The following is a 14,075-nucleotide window of genomic DNA, read 5'->3' as shown; positions in this document are numbered from 1 at the left end:
CTAATATAACAACATGCAACGTGAAAGTCGGAGCCGTGGACGGCATATTCGAACATGGGCATTTCTTCAAAACAAAACACATAACTGTGACAAGTTCTCTTAGTCCTCGTTTAGCGGGCTCATCAATGGGCTCTTGATCCTCGTAGGGCTGCACGCTCTGCTCCTTCGGCCTGCGTGCAGCATGTGAGGTGTCAGTCTCTCGCGGCTCTCCGTTCTCACCACCAATCCACTTCGATCTAGGGCACTGGCAGGATGCGTGGATTTGGTCAGGTCGTCGAACGACCCCATAACGTTGAGCTTAGGCGTAGCCAACCCAGACGTCCTTCCCTGGCGGGTTCCACCACTACTGTCGGAGTGTTCGCCCTCATCTGATTCGACATCGCCCAACTCGAATTCTGCAGCATCACCTTCCTCCACAACGCGTTCGTAGTTGTGCGAGTTTCGCCCAAATATCTTGCCTGTGAGAGCAGCCAGTCCACGATTTGACTTGGCACGCGGGCTCCCTGGTCTGCGCTGATGACGGCGAAAGAGCGAGTTGATCTTGCCATAAACACGCATCCTCCTGTCTTTCCGGCGGAATATGTAACCGATAAAGATAATTATAAGAATAAATAAAGCAAATCCGGATCCGGACTTCCTCTTGACGTGATCTACCAAGTCGTCGGCTAGATCATCCCAATCCTCGTTTCCAATGGTAGATAGCGCCGTCCAGTTCGAGCCAGCATATTGAAAGTCCTTCGGGATGCCCTTAACGTTACTGCCAAACCCAACAGGGTGTTTTTCGGAGCCATCTATGGGCGGAACTTGGCCAGCGGCATACAAGACCATAGGACCCAAAGTCCAGCTGACTTCGATATCGTCGATCTTATCCACGGCTTGGAAAGGTTCGAGGAATCCCTTATCCTTTGCAGCTTCGCCGATGCCTTTGGTAATGTTGATGTCAGGAGTCGGGGTGTTTTCAATGCCTATACGCGGAACTCCTATTCCCTCGTGAAGTACATTGATCAACCACGAGGCTTTAAAACAAGCCTCCTGCGCATCTTTGGAGTGGTCCTTTTTCCGAGATCCTACTGGCGCAATATCGGTCCAACTTTGGCTGCAGAACTCCTCTACTTTCTTTTGATATGTGTTGTAGTCGTAGGCTTTTTCGCCCTTTTCTTCGAATACCCCGTGAGTGGTATGCCAGTATTCGGACACGCCCACGAAGTGATTGACGTCGAAGTCAATCCCAGGAACATGCTGGCCGTTGAGCAGGCAAGGCTCGTCTTCGCAGGGAGCATCTTTTCCAAGCAGGGGCCTGGTCATCTTCAGACATCCTGGAAAGTCGCCTGTGCCAACCAATTCCAGCTTGTTGGAAACCCCCTTGATGAGCTCTCCGTCTTCTGTTGTTCGCAGGCCTCTCGGCATGCATGGATCTGGTACTTCGTGCTCCTTGTCGATAAGGTACGTGTCCACGAGTTTCTGTACGTATCTCTGTCTAGCCTGGTGTACACCAAAGCCAAGCCAGGTCGTAGTGAAGACCTTGTACTCGGAGGAAGCGCCGTTCATTGTTCGCATCCTCAAGAGCTTCAGGTCGTCAGCGTGCTTCTCGGCTTCGGTACTGTTGGGGGCAAAGGCGATCTGTGCCGATGCGCCACCCATATCGAGAAACCCGTATGTGTGGTGGTCTTTCCCATGAGCATGCCCTTCCGGGTCGTCGAAGCCTCCAAGTAGGTAGTTGGCGGCAATCCACCCGTACAAACCCTCCGTCTCACCTGGGATGACCTGTATATGCCTGTCACAGTCGGGAAGCGAGAATCGGGTGTTTTGGCGGAAGTAAGTGCAAAGGTTGGACAGCACAGCCCTTTGTTGTAGCGGGGGCAGTAGCCGCATGCCAGCAGTGGCCATGAGGAAGATGGGGGTGTCGGCGTGCTTTTCCTCCGGGATGGTGGCAACCGCCTTTTCGACCAGATCCTTCATGTAGTCGCCGACATCTTCGGGATGTTCTCCGAATGAGGATATACCTGGGCGTATCTTCTCGGTCCACTTCTTCTTTGTCTCGACTTTCGGCAAGCTGGCCAAATCCTCGTCATCTGCGTCTTTGATGGCTTTTGCGGGGTCTTCCCAACGATATATATGTAGACGCGTCCCTGAGGAGCCGGCGTCGAAGATGACGCCCCATCGCCCTGTTCACAAGAGTCGTGTTAGCGCACACCATGTCGATCTGCTGCATGGGGCTGCAGAGCGGCTTGAAGCCATCGTACGCACATTTCGATTTGCCCATCGGATGGGATATCTTTGTTCTGGAGTAAGGAGCTAAGCTCGATGTGATGGTTCGATAGTGGGCGCGAACGATGCGACGTCTCGTCGGTTTCGTCAGCTTCAAAGCAAAAGCTTATCGCATTTCTACCGTCTTGTGCCGTGTCTTGGGGGGGAAAAAGTTGCTCAAGCGGAAGATTGCGAGAAAACCGAATGGGCGCGAATTTGCTGGTGCCGGTCGGTAGTCGAGTCGTTATCGAATTCAAGGTTCGGAGATTGCGCGTTGGGTCTGTGCCAAGGTTGTTGTGCTGATTAAAGGGGTCTGGGGTCTGGTTTGGGTCTGGGTCTGGGTCTTTGGTCGGGGTCTACATCTACGTAGCTACTACTTGGGGATCCTACGGTAGGGTAGATAGTAACGAATGGGCAAGGAACTGAATAAGAGCCAGTCTGATGCGAGCAGTGCAAAAAGCAGCCAGTTGAAAGTGAAGCGAAGGTGGAGATGAGAATGTTGAGTATATTCTATCGAAAGGTTGCTTGGGTGATAACGAACGAGGGGGGGAGGGGGGGCGCGATGATGGAAAGCAGGGAGAAAACACGGCTTGGCCGAGAGCGATTGGAATTGTAATTGGAATCCAATAACAAATTACCTACCTGGCAATTGGCCCTGGTGTATCGAATCGTGTCGTGCATGCAATACCTAACGCGGAGTACTTGCGGTACATGCACACACACAGTAGGTACAGCAGACACAGCAGATACAGCAGATACAGCAGGTAGCTTGAGAACTAACTACAGTAACCTTAGGCTACACTAGAAAAGAAGATGGGAGTGGATCCATTGTGCCCCGCCGCCTCTCTAGTAGGTTAGTACGTGTACATAGTAATCCGTGGATCACCCTCTGAATCATGCGGGATGAGAAGGAACAAAAGCTTGGGAATTCTTTTTATGGATGGCACTGCCGAAAGGCGAACCCTCACTGGGCGAATCAGGCCGTTGGTGGTGGTAGAATGCTAGACAGCAGGAACAGGTGCGACGACGACGCTTACAGAAGCTGCAGCAGTAGCTTCGCTGTTCTCGGAACACCTGCAGTGATGCGTGCTTACACAGTGCTAAGCTAGGCTAGAGTACCGAGAGCACCACCAAATTATCTCGCATACAACTTAAAGAGCAACATGGCAACACAATCAAGAGCTCGCTCATATTTCTGTGCTGCGATGAACTCGCATGAAGCCAGTAAAACCGCATGAAACACAATTTTCGTCGGAGTCCAGGTTACGCACCCACATGCCTAGCGAGTGGCTTTGGGATACTGCACATCAACAAGCGATTTTTGAATTCGAATTATCCACAGCCAACGTATAGTTTAAGTGTCTGGATCCAATTAACACGGTCAAGGGATACAGTTTTGTTCGCCGCAACCATGGACAGAAACCTCACTATTACAGCAGCCTACCATCAGAAGTGGTAACATACGTAATCTCTCCACCCCGTCGTGATCGCAATGCAGCACTCCTGCTCTGACATTGGGTTCGGCAGTGTTGTTTGTACTAAATCTACCACCAACTGGACTTTGCATGACGGACGAACCTACATTGTCGAAGTGCCCTTTGTTCGATATCGCTGTCTCCCAATAGTGCTGATGGTGGTTATGGCCTCTGTCTCAGTCACATGTTCTTTTTTCTTTCTCATGCCGCCTGGCTTCTCCACTTTATCCACGGCGTACCAGACAGATTGATTTGTACTCCCCCACCAGTTGCTTTCATATGTGAATGTCTCGTGTAGAAACGCCCCAATACAATGTACAATGCAAGCAGCCAACAGTCCGGAACCGGCTTGATATCCTTAGCGCACCATTGGCGGACCGAGAAACGTGCATTCAAGACCATTTTACGGATAGACTACCTACGGCCATACATTGGTAGCGTCTGCTCAACACGAGATGAGATTGCCCATGATAGGTTGGGCTGATTGAGAGTTGACCAGGTCTCGAGACATCTCGTCACGCCGTATATCTGTCCTTTGGCGATACGCGGCAGCTCTAACCTTGAGCAAATGTTTGACGGGAGACGTGTGACCGAGTCTGCTGTTTAGCAGCGTCTATGTCATTGCTCCACTTTCTGCATGTCAGTCCAGACTCGTCTGCCACGCCGTGCAGGGGTCGTCTCGATATGGCAGGACGAGCAACCCGAAGAAAGCACAGGAGCCACCAACCATTCTAAGTGAAAGCCGTTATGCGGAACTGCTTCCAGTCAAAAATGGCCATGTACTCGGAGAAATAACGTCGTTAGGCTTTTCGAAGATTGTGTTTCCATCGAATTGTCCTGGTAGTAGTCGTCGTTCCCCGTGAGAAAAGTGGGGTGTCCTTGTCTCATTTCCAACTTGGAAGGCATGATGGGTAAGTAGTGAGAGAGTGAACAGCCCCAGCGCTAGATGAAGAAGCTGGCGCATTTCGTGGTGTTGCTCACTAACGTTCGACGTTGCCTACTCATCAAGACTAATCAAACACTAAGGCAAGCGCAAATTGCCAATTGGGCATTATCAAGTACGCACACTGCGCCGCTTATCTTGCTTGGGTGTCGATGGCAATGAGCTACATCGAAGCGCATATTGGCATCGTTGTGATAAACCATGCACATGGATCACCAGTAGTCCAAATGCTCACACAACCAGCTGCCAGCGTCAAGCTGATCAGAAGTTATCTAAGACTAGAGCTTAGCAAAAACGCTTACCATATCTATGATTCCCCTTTCTAACCAGAAACAAGAGAGCCACATTAAATTCCGCCAACATTATGCAGTTTGTCACATTACTATACAATCTGTACTGGCAAACAACACGAAGAACGAACAAAGCCATTGTGACAACAAGCGACTTGTTAGGCACCTGGCCTTCTGCTATGGGTACAGCTGATCCAGAAACGCCGATAATGCTACCTAGAAATGCACGAGACCTTGAAATTCGTCCGATGCAAAACCGTATCCGTCTAAAAAAATTTGGCCCATGGCGGATATCATCGTGGAGGATCTCCTTGGACCGGCTATACACTAGCCGTCCCCACTTCCATGAGGCTGTAAGTGGGTGTGATGTAAGGCGCTTTGCTGCCTTCTCTTCCTTTTGCAGGAGGACAAGATCAGGCCCTTGACCATTAAAATATGAGGTAAAAAGACGCAGGCTTGATTTCCCAGCTGTGGAGCTCTCGCCGTGCAATCTTATGGGAACGCTTCGCTGGCTGCGGATTTGTCTCAAAGACAAGCAAGCTCAGGCTTCCCAGCCATTATAAAAGTAGAGGTGACGAAAAGATCAGAGTGAGGACCCCAGCTGTAGGTTCCTCACCCTATTTCTTTCCGCCTAACTAAAAGGTAGGGTGAGATGCACCTCATTCGTAGTGAGAGTGGGATAATGACTTACCTGTGATTAGAGGTGGACGATGGGGGCCCCCATATTAAATAAGACTGTCAACAGCTATTGCTTGGGGCCTCCGCAAAGGACATACCCAGCAGATAACTCCGACAAGGAGAATCAGCTCCGGTTGAAATAGTAGGCGATGGTTCTGAGCACTCAAGTGCTCGCATAGCTTTTTGAGCTAATAAAACCGGGTTCACGGCATGGAAGACACTCGGAGAGGCTATATGTGTTTCTAACCACAGAAACGCCACAGCCTATTTCCAGTGAAATCAGCCAGTATCACGCCTTGGTCCAGCCATGATCATGATTGGTATTATAGGGGTAGGTATGTTCAACATACCGCGGAGGAGAGGGGAGCCTGCACAGGGTTTGGGTGTTGTAACTTAGAGAGGGAACGGCCACACCAACTTAGGGTGATTTATATGATGAGCTGGCACTTCATCGTCCGTCGTGTCGTTTTTCGACATGCATCCATGACAAGAGAAGCGACAAAGGATGCGGAAATCTAAATCCCCGCGGCCCGATCCTTGGCCCCAGCTCTTTGGATTCGGTCAAGCTTTTCCTTCTCGTAAGTGCCCCGAAAATCTCCAACGGCAGCCCGGACTTGCTCACGCATAGAGAAAACGTATTTTCTCTCTGCAAGGATCATCTCGAGTACGTCGTATGCGCCCTCCCATGAGTCTAGATGGGCGAATTCTGGATGCCTTTTGATCAGCTCAAAAGATTTCATGAGCGGCTCGCATAGCACGAGCACTTGCTGGAGCTCCTTTTGAGTATTGTTGGCTTCTCTACGGTATTTCTCAGCCAGATTTCGGTAGGCCCTCTCCGGTGTCAAATAGGTGTTGGACACCAGGCTTGACTTTCGCTGTCGTGGCCGTGGAGAGGGTGGTGTAACCTGAATGACGATCTGCGGCGGGTGAGGTTGTGTGGCCTTAGACTTTCTGCTTAGAAGATCATTTTCATCCTGGCTTTCTCCACCGGTGAAATAGGACTGGTTAGGTAATTGATCCATGTCCGCTGGAGAGAAGATTCTCCCCTGGCGTCGGACCTGTCTTTCGTCAACTTGCGAGCGAGCCTTTTCGAAACAAAGGTCGGGAACCGGCGTGTATCCAGCACTATCACACGGTGTGTGGCCACTGTTGGTCGACTCGCCATTGACGAAGACCTCGGTCGATGCCCTTCCAAAGTCAGACATCGAACCAAGATCTATCTGGTCGTCGCCATTGACGGCCGACCATGAACAACTGGAGACACTCGGATGAGGCTTCGCCAGGCATGGATATATATGTCTCTCTGACATCTGCTCGCTCCGAATAGACGAAGGCAGCTCCACCGGATTCGACGACTTCCATTCGTTGATTTCTGGGCGATACGAGATCTGAGGTTGACCAGGCTTATGATTCCTGGTATCCATAGATCTACTAGCATCGGAAGATATCTTCGGAAAGGTCTTGTTCGTTGATGCTACCCGCGCCTGGCCCAACTTAACGTTGGAATCAGATGTTGTATCAGCTGGACGGCCTGTTCGCTTCTGCGTTGGACCAGCGGGAGCACAAAGGTCGGATGTGACGAGTGGTGGTGTTATCTGAATGGGTGCCGAGATCACCAGCTTGTCAGTCCTAGTCTTCTTCTTGTTCCTCCGGCTGTACAACTCCGAAAAAATGGACTTGTTCGAGCTTTCCTTTTGCTTAGCATCCTTGACTTTACCATACGACTCTGGTACCCGAGAAGCTCCTTGTCTTAATGAATGTGTCACCGATTTAGTGGAAGTAGGACTCAGGTCATTGGTATTTCTTGTCAGGGCCGGCGCCATCGAACTTTGTCGAGCAGCATCGTGACCTACGGCTTTTCGAGGAATTCGTCGGGTTTCACACCGTGGCACTGAGCTTTGGAACGAGCCATCATGCCTCAGCTCTGAAGTGCCAGCCTGCCTGAATTGAGAAGACGACATGATTTTTCTAGGAAGAATAGGTTCTGTAGCGATACTGTGAAGGTTGCAAAAGGAGTCTGCCACGGGGGAACGAGTAGACTGGGGACGGATAGGTTGGGGTTATATTCTTAAGTTACCACTATTTCACACAAAGACTCCCGTCATTAAAGAAGTGCTTGGTTCCTGTGAAGCCCTTGTCAAGAATAACAAAGCAATCAAATTAGTCTCGTCCACTGATTTGGTTCATTGTTAACATTTTCATAGTTAGCAGACTTCGAGACTCTCGATCGGGTAAACTTCATTGAGCTCTCATATCTATGCAACGCCCGTTGCATTATGTGTTTTTAAAGTATAATTATCAACGAGGTGTAAAGCCGCGCCGTACACCTCCCATAACAGTTGCGCTTTGAATATTACCCAACGCAGATTCTGGATGGTGACCTAATTCTCCTCGGGATAGCACAGAAGGATTTTGGATGGGTCGTTGAATAGCTGTAAAACGTAAGTTCTTAAATCATTGTTTAGCGACGACCATCTCGCTTACCATGTGGCCTGGTGGTCGGGACCACAAAAGCGTTAGGACCTCCCCCGTTGTGACTGCTCTTTAATCCTGAACTTAGGCCGATTGCCGGGAACTTGTCATTGTTCCTGGCGTTGGTAGATAGCTCGCTGAGAGGTGCTCGATTGTTTAAACGTTGGCGTGGGGAGCGAGGCCCAGCGACAAGGCCAGGAACTGTGGATAGTCCTATCCCAGAGGGTTGGCTTATTCGTTGGCGATAGGTTGATGGCGTGAGAGGTATGTCTACTGTATCGCGAGTCAGTGTTGAACAAGCACAGAATAAGGCTGAGTGTACCTACGTCCTCCAGTGTTGCCCTTGTCCCAAATTTCGTGGTTGGTCTGATGTGTGGCTTGGGCTGGATAAATGCTACCAGGGCCGTTGCCATTGGAATGTTGACTAGGTCGTTGCTTATATACAACATCCTCATAAGTCCTAAGGGACAGCCTTTCTCTCTGCGGCCTCGGACCACCAGTCGCTGTGTGGAGGTTTAAATCTACAGCATCCTCCGCTGCATGCTGCATCTGACCCATCATAGCCTTCCGTTTCAGCTTGTCGTACAGCTCCTGTGTTTGCATGAACTTTTTGTTTTTATCCTTTAGAGCTTGGGTCAGCTCGTCGTTTTTCCGGTGTAGAGACTGTTGATCAAAACTTAAATCTATAATTTGGTCAAACTCATGTGCCCTTCAAGGTGGTGGAAGTCCAGACACACTGGTAATCTTGTGGTTCAAAGCCGTGATCTGATTATTAGCCTCGCCAATGACCTTTTCAAGATGAACAGTAAGGTTTGAGTACTTTTCCGTCAAGGTCCTGCCAAAACATTCCTGGTAGACACTAAGGTGAAGTGAGCGTTAAAACATCTGTCAATGGCGCTTTGCTTACACTTCCTGGGTTGTTTGGTAAGCCCAAAAGCTCAAAGCACGACTCGCACATTCGATAATAATGGTCGGACTGAGGCCGCTCAGAACACTTGTCTTATAATCCTCGCTGGGATTAAGGTTTGTAACGACTGCATCATCCGGATTGGCCAACGGAGAACTGCAGGCCGGACACAGCTGCCTTTCGTTGGGATCTGTAAGCCCCAGGCGAGCGGCACATTCGGTACAGAATATGTGGCTATGGAAAAAGTGTGTTCAATGGTTAGTATGGCCACGCTACTCCTAAGTGTACCGTGGAATACGTTCGGAATGGCCGGGCATTACCTGCAGGTTGTTACCAGTGCCGTATCCCCGAGTTGCCTCCTGCACTTCAAAGAATTACAGCGTAGCATATGTTCCATCTCGAGATGGCAGGCGGGAAATATAAAGAGCAAGTGATTGGCTGTATGTACAGATCGATATACCTATGAGGCAAAGGACGCGAGAGAGAGCACCCGTAACGACTTGAGTATCTTGAATCAGAAACGTTGGATATTGGGTGACAGAGTCGAATGTAGGCCGCTGCGTTCAGCGCTGGATTATGCGAATAGGTACACAGCGATAAACAGTGATGAGGTTACTATGAGAGATTTTTGTGTCTATGTATGAATCGGAAGGGACAACCTTGCCGACAGATGTGCCTTCCTAGTGATTCGCGATGATAGAGTGCACTCGACGACCTGGTCAATTCAGTGCTACATCGCCTAGCGTGCCGATACGCTATATAGCCACCACGACCGTTCAAGGTCAGCGTAATCCATTACCATGATAATTTTCTGCTATACATTCATTATTGGAATGCCACACGTTGTTATGGTTCTCATCGTGGCTTTCGGTGATGGCCATGCTAAACAAACCGTATCGAAGCACCACCAGCTGTCACCAGCTGCCTTGATTAGATAACCGGCTTGTTGGCTGCCAACGTCATTCATTGCCTGCTACGCTGCGTTTGCCTGAAGCGTACCTAAAGTGTTAAGGTTAAGACAACTCTAATGATTCCAGAGGAAAGTAGTCTATGGTATTCAACAATACACAATAATCTCGTGATCACTTTTTAGTGTCAATAATTGATCATTCCACAAGCACCCCAGTACCCAATACTCATTTTCACGACACCAAAAACTGCACATGCTCCGGATCTCACCACACCATGACTGAGATCGTGATGAACCAGACACCCCCTATCCTTCATGGACCGTCAGAGAAGGAGAAAAAATACGACCGCCAGCTTCGTTTGTGGGCTGCTAGCGGCCAAGCAGCACTTGAGTCGGCAAATATTCTACTTGTTAACTCGGGCACCGGTACTGTTGGTATTGAAACTCTGAAGAATCTTGTGCTTCCAGGCACGTTTTTATACACCTCAGTTTGTCACATAGCTCTTACTCTAATATTGAAACAGGTATAGGACGCTTCACAATAGCAGATGAGAGAGTCGTCGACGAGGCTGATCTCGGAGTCAACTTCTTTTTGGATGAAACTAGCCTTGGAAAGCAGCGCTCGCAATGCTGTACACAGCTGCTCCAGGAGCTAAACCCAGAAGTTCGGGGTGACTGGTTTCCCAAGCAACAGGTATGTACATCTTGACGGTATGAGTTCTCTTCCCGTTTAAGAATACTAAATTAGCTCAGGGTGGGCTGGATGTCAAAGAGGTTCTCGCCAACTCCTCCACCTACACCCTTATAATGTATACAATGCCAATCGAGCCCGACAACCTGGCTACGTTAGAAGCATATGCCCGCCAGCACAGCACGCCTCTTGTAGCAATTCACAGTGCAGGACTCTACTCTTATTTCAAGATCAGTCTGCCTGGCGCTTTCCCAATTGTTGACACACATCCCGAGGTGGAGAAGACTGTGGACTTGCGCCTGACGCAGCCGTGGCCAGAGCTTGTTGAGTTTGCACAGGAAATGACCCGAGATATCGAGAGTATGAGCGATCACGACCATGGTCATCTACCTTATGTTGTCATTCTACTTCACTACTTAGAGAAGTGGAAGTTGACGCACGGCGGCGAATATCCTACAGAGTACAAGGCAAAGATTGAGTTCCGCAAGACTGTAGCCGCTGCTGCAAGGACCAATAGTGCTGAGGGTAGCGAAGAGAACTTTACAGAGGCTGTAGCTGCAGTGAATCGAAGTGTGAAGAAGCCCCAGCTTGAGTCAACACTCCGGGAAGTTTTTGACCATCAACCTACTAATGAGGTATGAGGAATATCTATCAATTTTTCGGACTTGACTGATGAAAACAGGCCGAAAGAAATTCTTCATTCTGGAAGATTGCAAGTGCCATCAAGAAGTTCCACGAGCAGCACGGCTGTTTGCCCCTTCCTGGTAGCCTACCGGATATGAAGGCCCAGTCTAAAGTCTACGTCAAGTTGCAGGGTATATACAAGGCAAAGGCTAGGAATGACGCACTTGAAGTACTGGAGATTACCAGAGCCACACCCGGTGGCAAAGATATTGACCCCGCGGAGGTCGATTTGTTTTGCAAGAACGCATCTTTCGTAAAGCTTGTTAATGCTACGGCTAATGGCCGAGATTTGTCCAAGATTTACGGTGAGTTTACTTCAACCGCTCATTGAGACCGTGACTATGTCACTAATTTTAGTCATTCAGAATCCGAGAAGGAAAATGATAAACTCGCTGAGGATATGATGATGCCTCTATCATCGCTACCCATTTACCTCGCGCTTTCGGCAACTTCCCATAATCCTACTGCCTCAGCTGACGAAGTATTGGCTAACATTAACGGCAAGCTGCCAGGTGCAGCCGATGATATGCGAGTTAAACAAGCTGCTCAAGAGGTGGCTCGAGCCGGCGGCGGCGAGCTTCACGACCTATCCGCAGTCGTAGGCGGCATGGTAGCACAAGAGGCGATCAAAATCATTACCAAGCAGTATATTCCCATTGACAACACGTGCATATTCGACGGCATCAGCAGCCGATGTCAGGTACTTTGCTTGTAGAGTTGGGCCCACTTTGAGTGGAGGTGGGTGAGAGAAGGGAGAAACTCCAAAGATAGTCTACCGGCATTCGCCTCAACAGATCCGGATTTAGCATGGGGAGGTTTGAGGTTTGTGGAGACTTCTCCAGAGCCCGGATGCTTGGCATATAGTAAATGGCACTACATCCACCCACCATCTCATGATCAAGACATACACTTCGGATCGCAGGCCCTTGCAGTAACCTCGTCTCATAGCCCTTGCAGCAAGACAAGGACATCTGGATCTGTAAACCGGCGAAAATTGGCCCGCGTCACCAGACAACAGTTGCCTTCCTCTGCTTTTGCGATATCTAGCATGTACTGCCGGGCTCTTGTTCATGGGGTGGGGTGCTAAACGCGATTGCCATGACTGACTGGCATATTGTGAGTATATCGCATCGGTAGCAATACCGCGCTTGGTAAGACCCGTTTTCGACGGGCTAGACTATAGAAGTGTCTCAAACTCATACTCGAACTCCTTGGAAGCTGTGGGACCATCATTAAATAATTCACGCCTCTTTGTGCACTTCAAGCTCGAGTTGCAGTTGGCTAACAGTAAAATACGCTATTCGGATTTCTTTTCCCATGATCCAACAGCTAAAGTACCCTAGGTTACATGATCTCCCATCTGGATTACATGTACTTCAGGAATACTACTCCAAACCACCCCAGGTACCATCAGGTGCAGATGACCCCCGATGACTTAGCTAGCGGATGATTGGCCTTGGGATCTCGAGCAAGGGTTTGGCACTGGCTAAAAATTATTTCCTCCTGAATAGTTCGCAGATCATTTTCCCCCTTCTTTTTCCATTTGTAGTTCGGAGAAAACTCTGGTCGAAGGTATTTCGTCGTTTTCAGTTGTAGACCAATATTTCTCGACTTGCTGTCTTATTAGTAGGCTACCATGGTGGCCTTGTTGTTGCACCGCATACGTGGGTTAGATATCTTTAGAGGTCATTCATTGCGGGATATATGGTGCAGCGCGAAACGAGCTAAATCATCAAAGACGTTAGAGGCGAGAAATGCAATTTTAGCAATGCTCAGCAGAGTACCATGGCACAAGATACAGGTCGCCATACGGCTTACATGGATATTGGAGGGGTCAAATTAAAGAGATGGCAAATTTAGACAAGCACCCAGCATCACCTCTAACGATCCCTCGGCTGGGTCATGTCAACATCCGGGTAGTTTGGCGTTACGCCCGCCAGTTAGCAAGGGCAAATGTGGGACTCGAGCCAGTGGGATTATGCACGTGATGGATATGTCAAAATAGCTTCCTGTCGGTTAATCTAGGCGGCTGTCAATCCTCAAGGCATGATGATGTGGCTTTTGGCCACTTAGGGAGAGGTGGGCGCGGAGGGCACGTAGAATGCATCCTTAGTTTCTAAAATTCTTTTTCTATTTTGCCCCAAAAGGCACGCTGTCTCAACTTCAGACCAAAGGACCAAGAAATATTGAGGGAGCCCATATTTTGTTCTTTGACGCAGATACCTTTAGATACCAGGTCGAACATGGGTTGTGGTAGTCGACCCCATATACTGGTCACCTATAGGTGGCTTTTATACTTTGCCGGCGGGATCGGCCAGACAATGTCTCCCTGCAGCAGAGGAAGGCTGTATCTTCAATCCTTAAAAGGCTTACAAGATCCATGCTGTTTATTTAGAACACGGGCACTCATCGAAGTGGGCATTGCTTCTCGTCCTTACATTATTGTGATAATAGCTACGTCCAACGCCACCATGTAACTCAACGGCTGAGGTTCCAGAGTTGCTCTGTTGTTGGATTGCCTGTGGATATGCTCAAGGATGCAATTTCTCCCGGCACGAATCAAGCTTCATGGTAGCACCGATTATCCGATAGAATAAGCCCGTTGCCAAGATAGGCTAACAAGATCATGAGATGATGAGCCTCTGCAGCTCCTCTAGCTCCTATGCATGCAGGATTTGGCGAAGGTGTATCGTGGCTCAGTTGGTGTCACCTATATAGCGAGGGAATAACACTGCACTCCACAGAATGAGACCATGTGGCTCTGCAAGGTGCGAGAAC

General features: G+C 49.3%; 4 protein-coding genes across 4 annotated transcripts; 1 reads left to right on the top strand and 3 right to left on the bottom strand.

The window, feature by feature from the left end:
• Positions 1 to 99: 99 nt before the first annotated feature.
• On the bottom strand, positions 100 to 2,263 carry BKA67DRAFT_653841 (GDA1/CD39 family protein; the record flags this gene model as incomplete). The annotated part of the gene is made up of 2 exons (XM_046106451.1): positions 100 to 2,165; positions 2,248 to 2,263. The coding sequence occupies 2 exons, from the start codon at positions 2,261 to 2,263 to the stop codon at positions 100 to 102; spliced, it is 2,082 nt and encodes a 693-aa protein (XP_045964809.1).
• Positions 2,264 to 6,148: 3,885 nt separating this feature from the next.
• BKA67DRAFT_530767 (uncharacterized protein) lies at positions 6,149 to 7,594 on the bottom strand (the record flags this gene model as incomplete). Its single annotated transcript, XM_046099285.1, has 1 exon — positions 6,149 to 7,594. One exon carries the CDS (start codon positions 7,592 to 7,594, stop codon positions 6,149 to 6,151), a length of 1,446 nt encoding a protein of 481 aa, XP_045964808.1.
• Positions 7,595 to 7,820: 226 nt separating this feature from the next.
• Positions 7,821 to 9,837, bottom strand: BKA67DRAFT_61860 (uncharacterized protein). The gene is made up of 6 exons (XM_046105452.1): positions 9,333 to 9,837; positions 9,013 to 9,246; positions 8,843 to 8,964; positions 8,432 to 8,788; positions 8,118 to 8,378; positions 7,821 to 8,065 (listed from the first exon to the last, which is right to left on the bottom strand). The coding sequence occupies exons 1-6, from the start codon at positions 9,407 to 9,409 to the stop codon at positions 7,932 to 7,934; spliced, it is 1,185 nt and encodes a 394-aa protein (XP_045964807.1). The 5' UTR covers positions 9,410 to 9,837; the 3' UTR covers positions 7,821 to 7,931.
• Positions 9,838 to 9,988: 151 nt separating this feature from the next.
• BKA67DRAFT_548837 (uncharacterized protein) lies at positions 9,989 to 12,426 on the top strand. The gene is made up of 5 exons (XM_046101534.1): positions 9,989 to 10,390; positions 10,447 to 10,616; positions 10,676 to 11,248; positions 11,296 to 11,602; positions 11,663 to 12,426. Exons 1-5 carry the CDS (start codon positions 10,198 to 10,200, stop codon positions 12,010 to 12,012), a joined length of 1,593 nt encoding a protein of 530 aa, XP_045964806.1. The 5' UTR covers positions 9,989 to 10,197; the 3' UTR covers positions 12,013 to 12,426.
• The last annotated feature ends 1,649 nt before the right edge of the window (positions 12,427 to 14,075 follow it).

Source organism: Truncatella angustata (genome assembly GCF_020726525.1).
Source record: "Truncatella angustata strain MPI-SDFR-AT-0073 chromosome Unknown BKA67scaffold_1, whole genome shotgun sequence".
Lineage (NCBI taxonomy): Eukaryota > Fungi > Ascomycota > Sordariomycetes > Amphisphaeriales > Sporocadaceae > Truncatella > Truncatella angustata.
The sequence above is the reverse complement of the archived record's forward strand: the minus strand, read 5'-3'. Positions and strand labels throughout refer to the sequence as shown.

Coding starts and splice junctions, on each gene's coding strand:
- BKA67DRAFT_61860 (XM_046105452.1), bottom strand. CDS start 9,409: ATGGAACATATGCTACGCTGTAATTCTTTGAAGTGCAGGAGGCAACTC. Junction 9,247..9,332: donor GCACTGGTAACAACCTGCAG/GTAATGCCCGGC, acceptor CTTTTTCCATAG/CCACATATTCTGTACCGAAT. Junction 8,965..9,012: donor TACCAAACAACCCAGGAAGT/GTAAGCAAAGCG, acceptor ACTTCACCTTAG/TGTCTACCAGGAATGTTTTG.
- BKA67DRAFT_548837 (XM_046101534.1), top strand. CDS start 10,198: ATGACTGAGATCGTGATGAACCAGACACCCCCTATCCTTCATGGACCG. Junction 11,249..11,295: donor ACCATCAACCTACTAATGAG/GTATGAGGAATA, acceptor TGATGAAAACAG/GCCGAAAGAAATTCTTCATT. Junction 11,603..11,662: donor AGATTTGTCCAAGATTTACG/GTGAGTTTACTT, acceptor TTAGTCATTCAG/AATCCGAGAAGGAAAATGAT.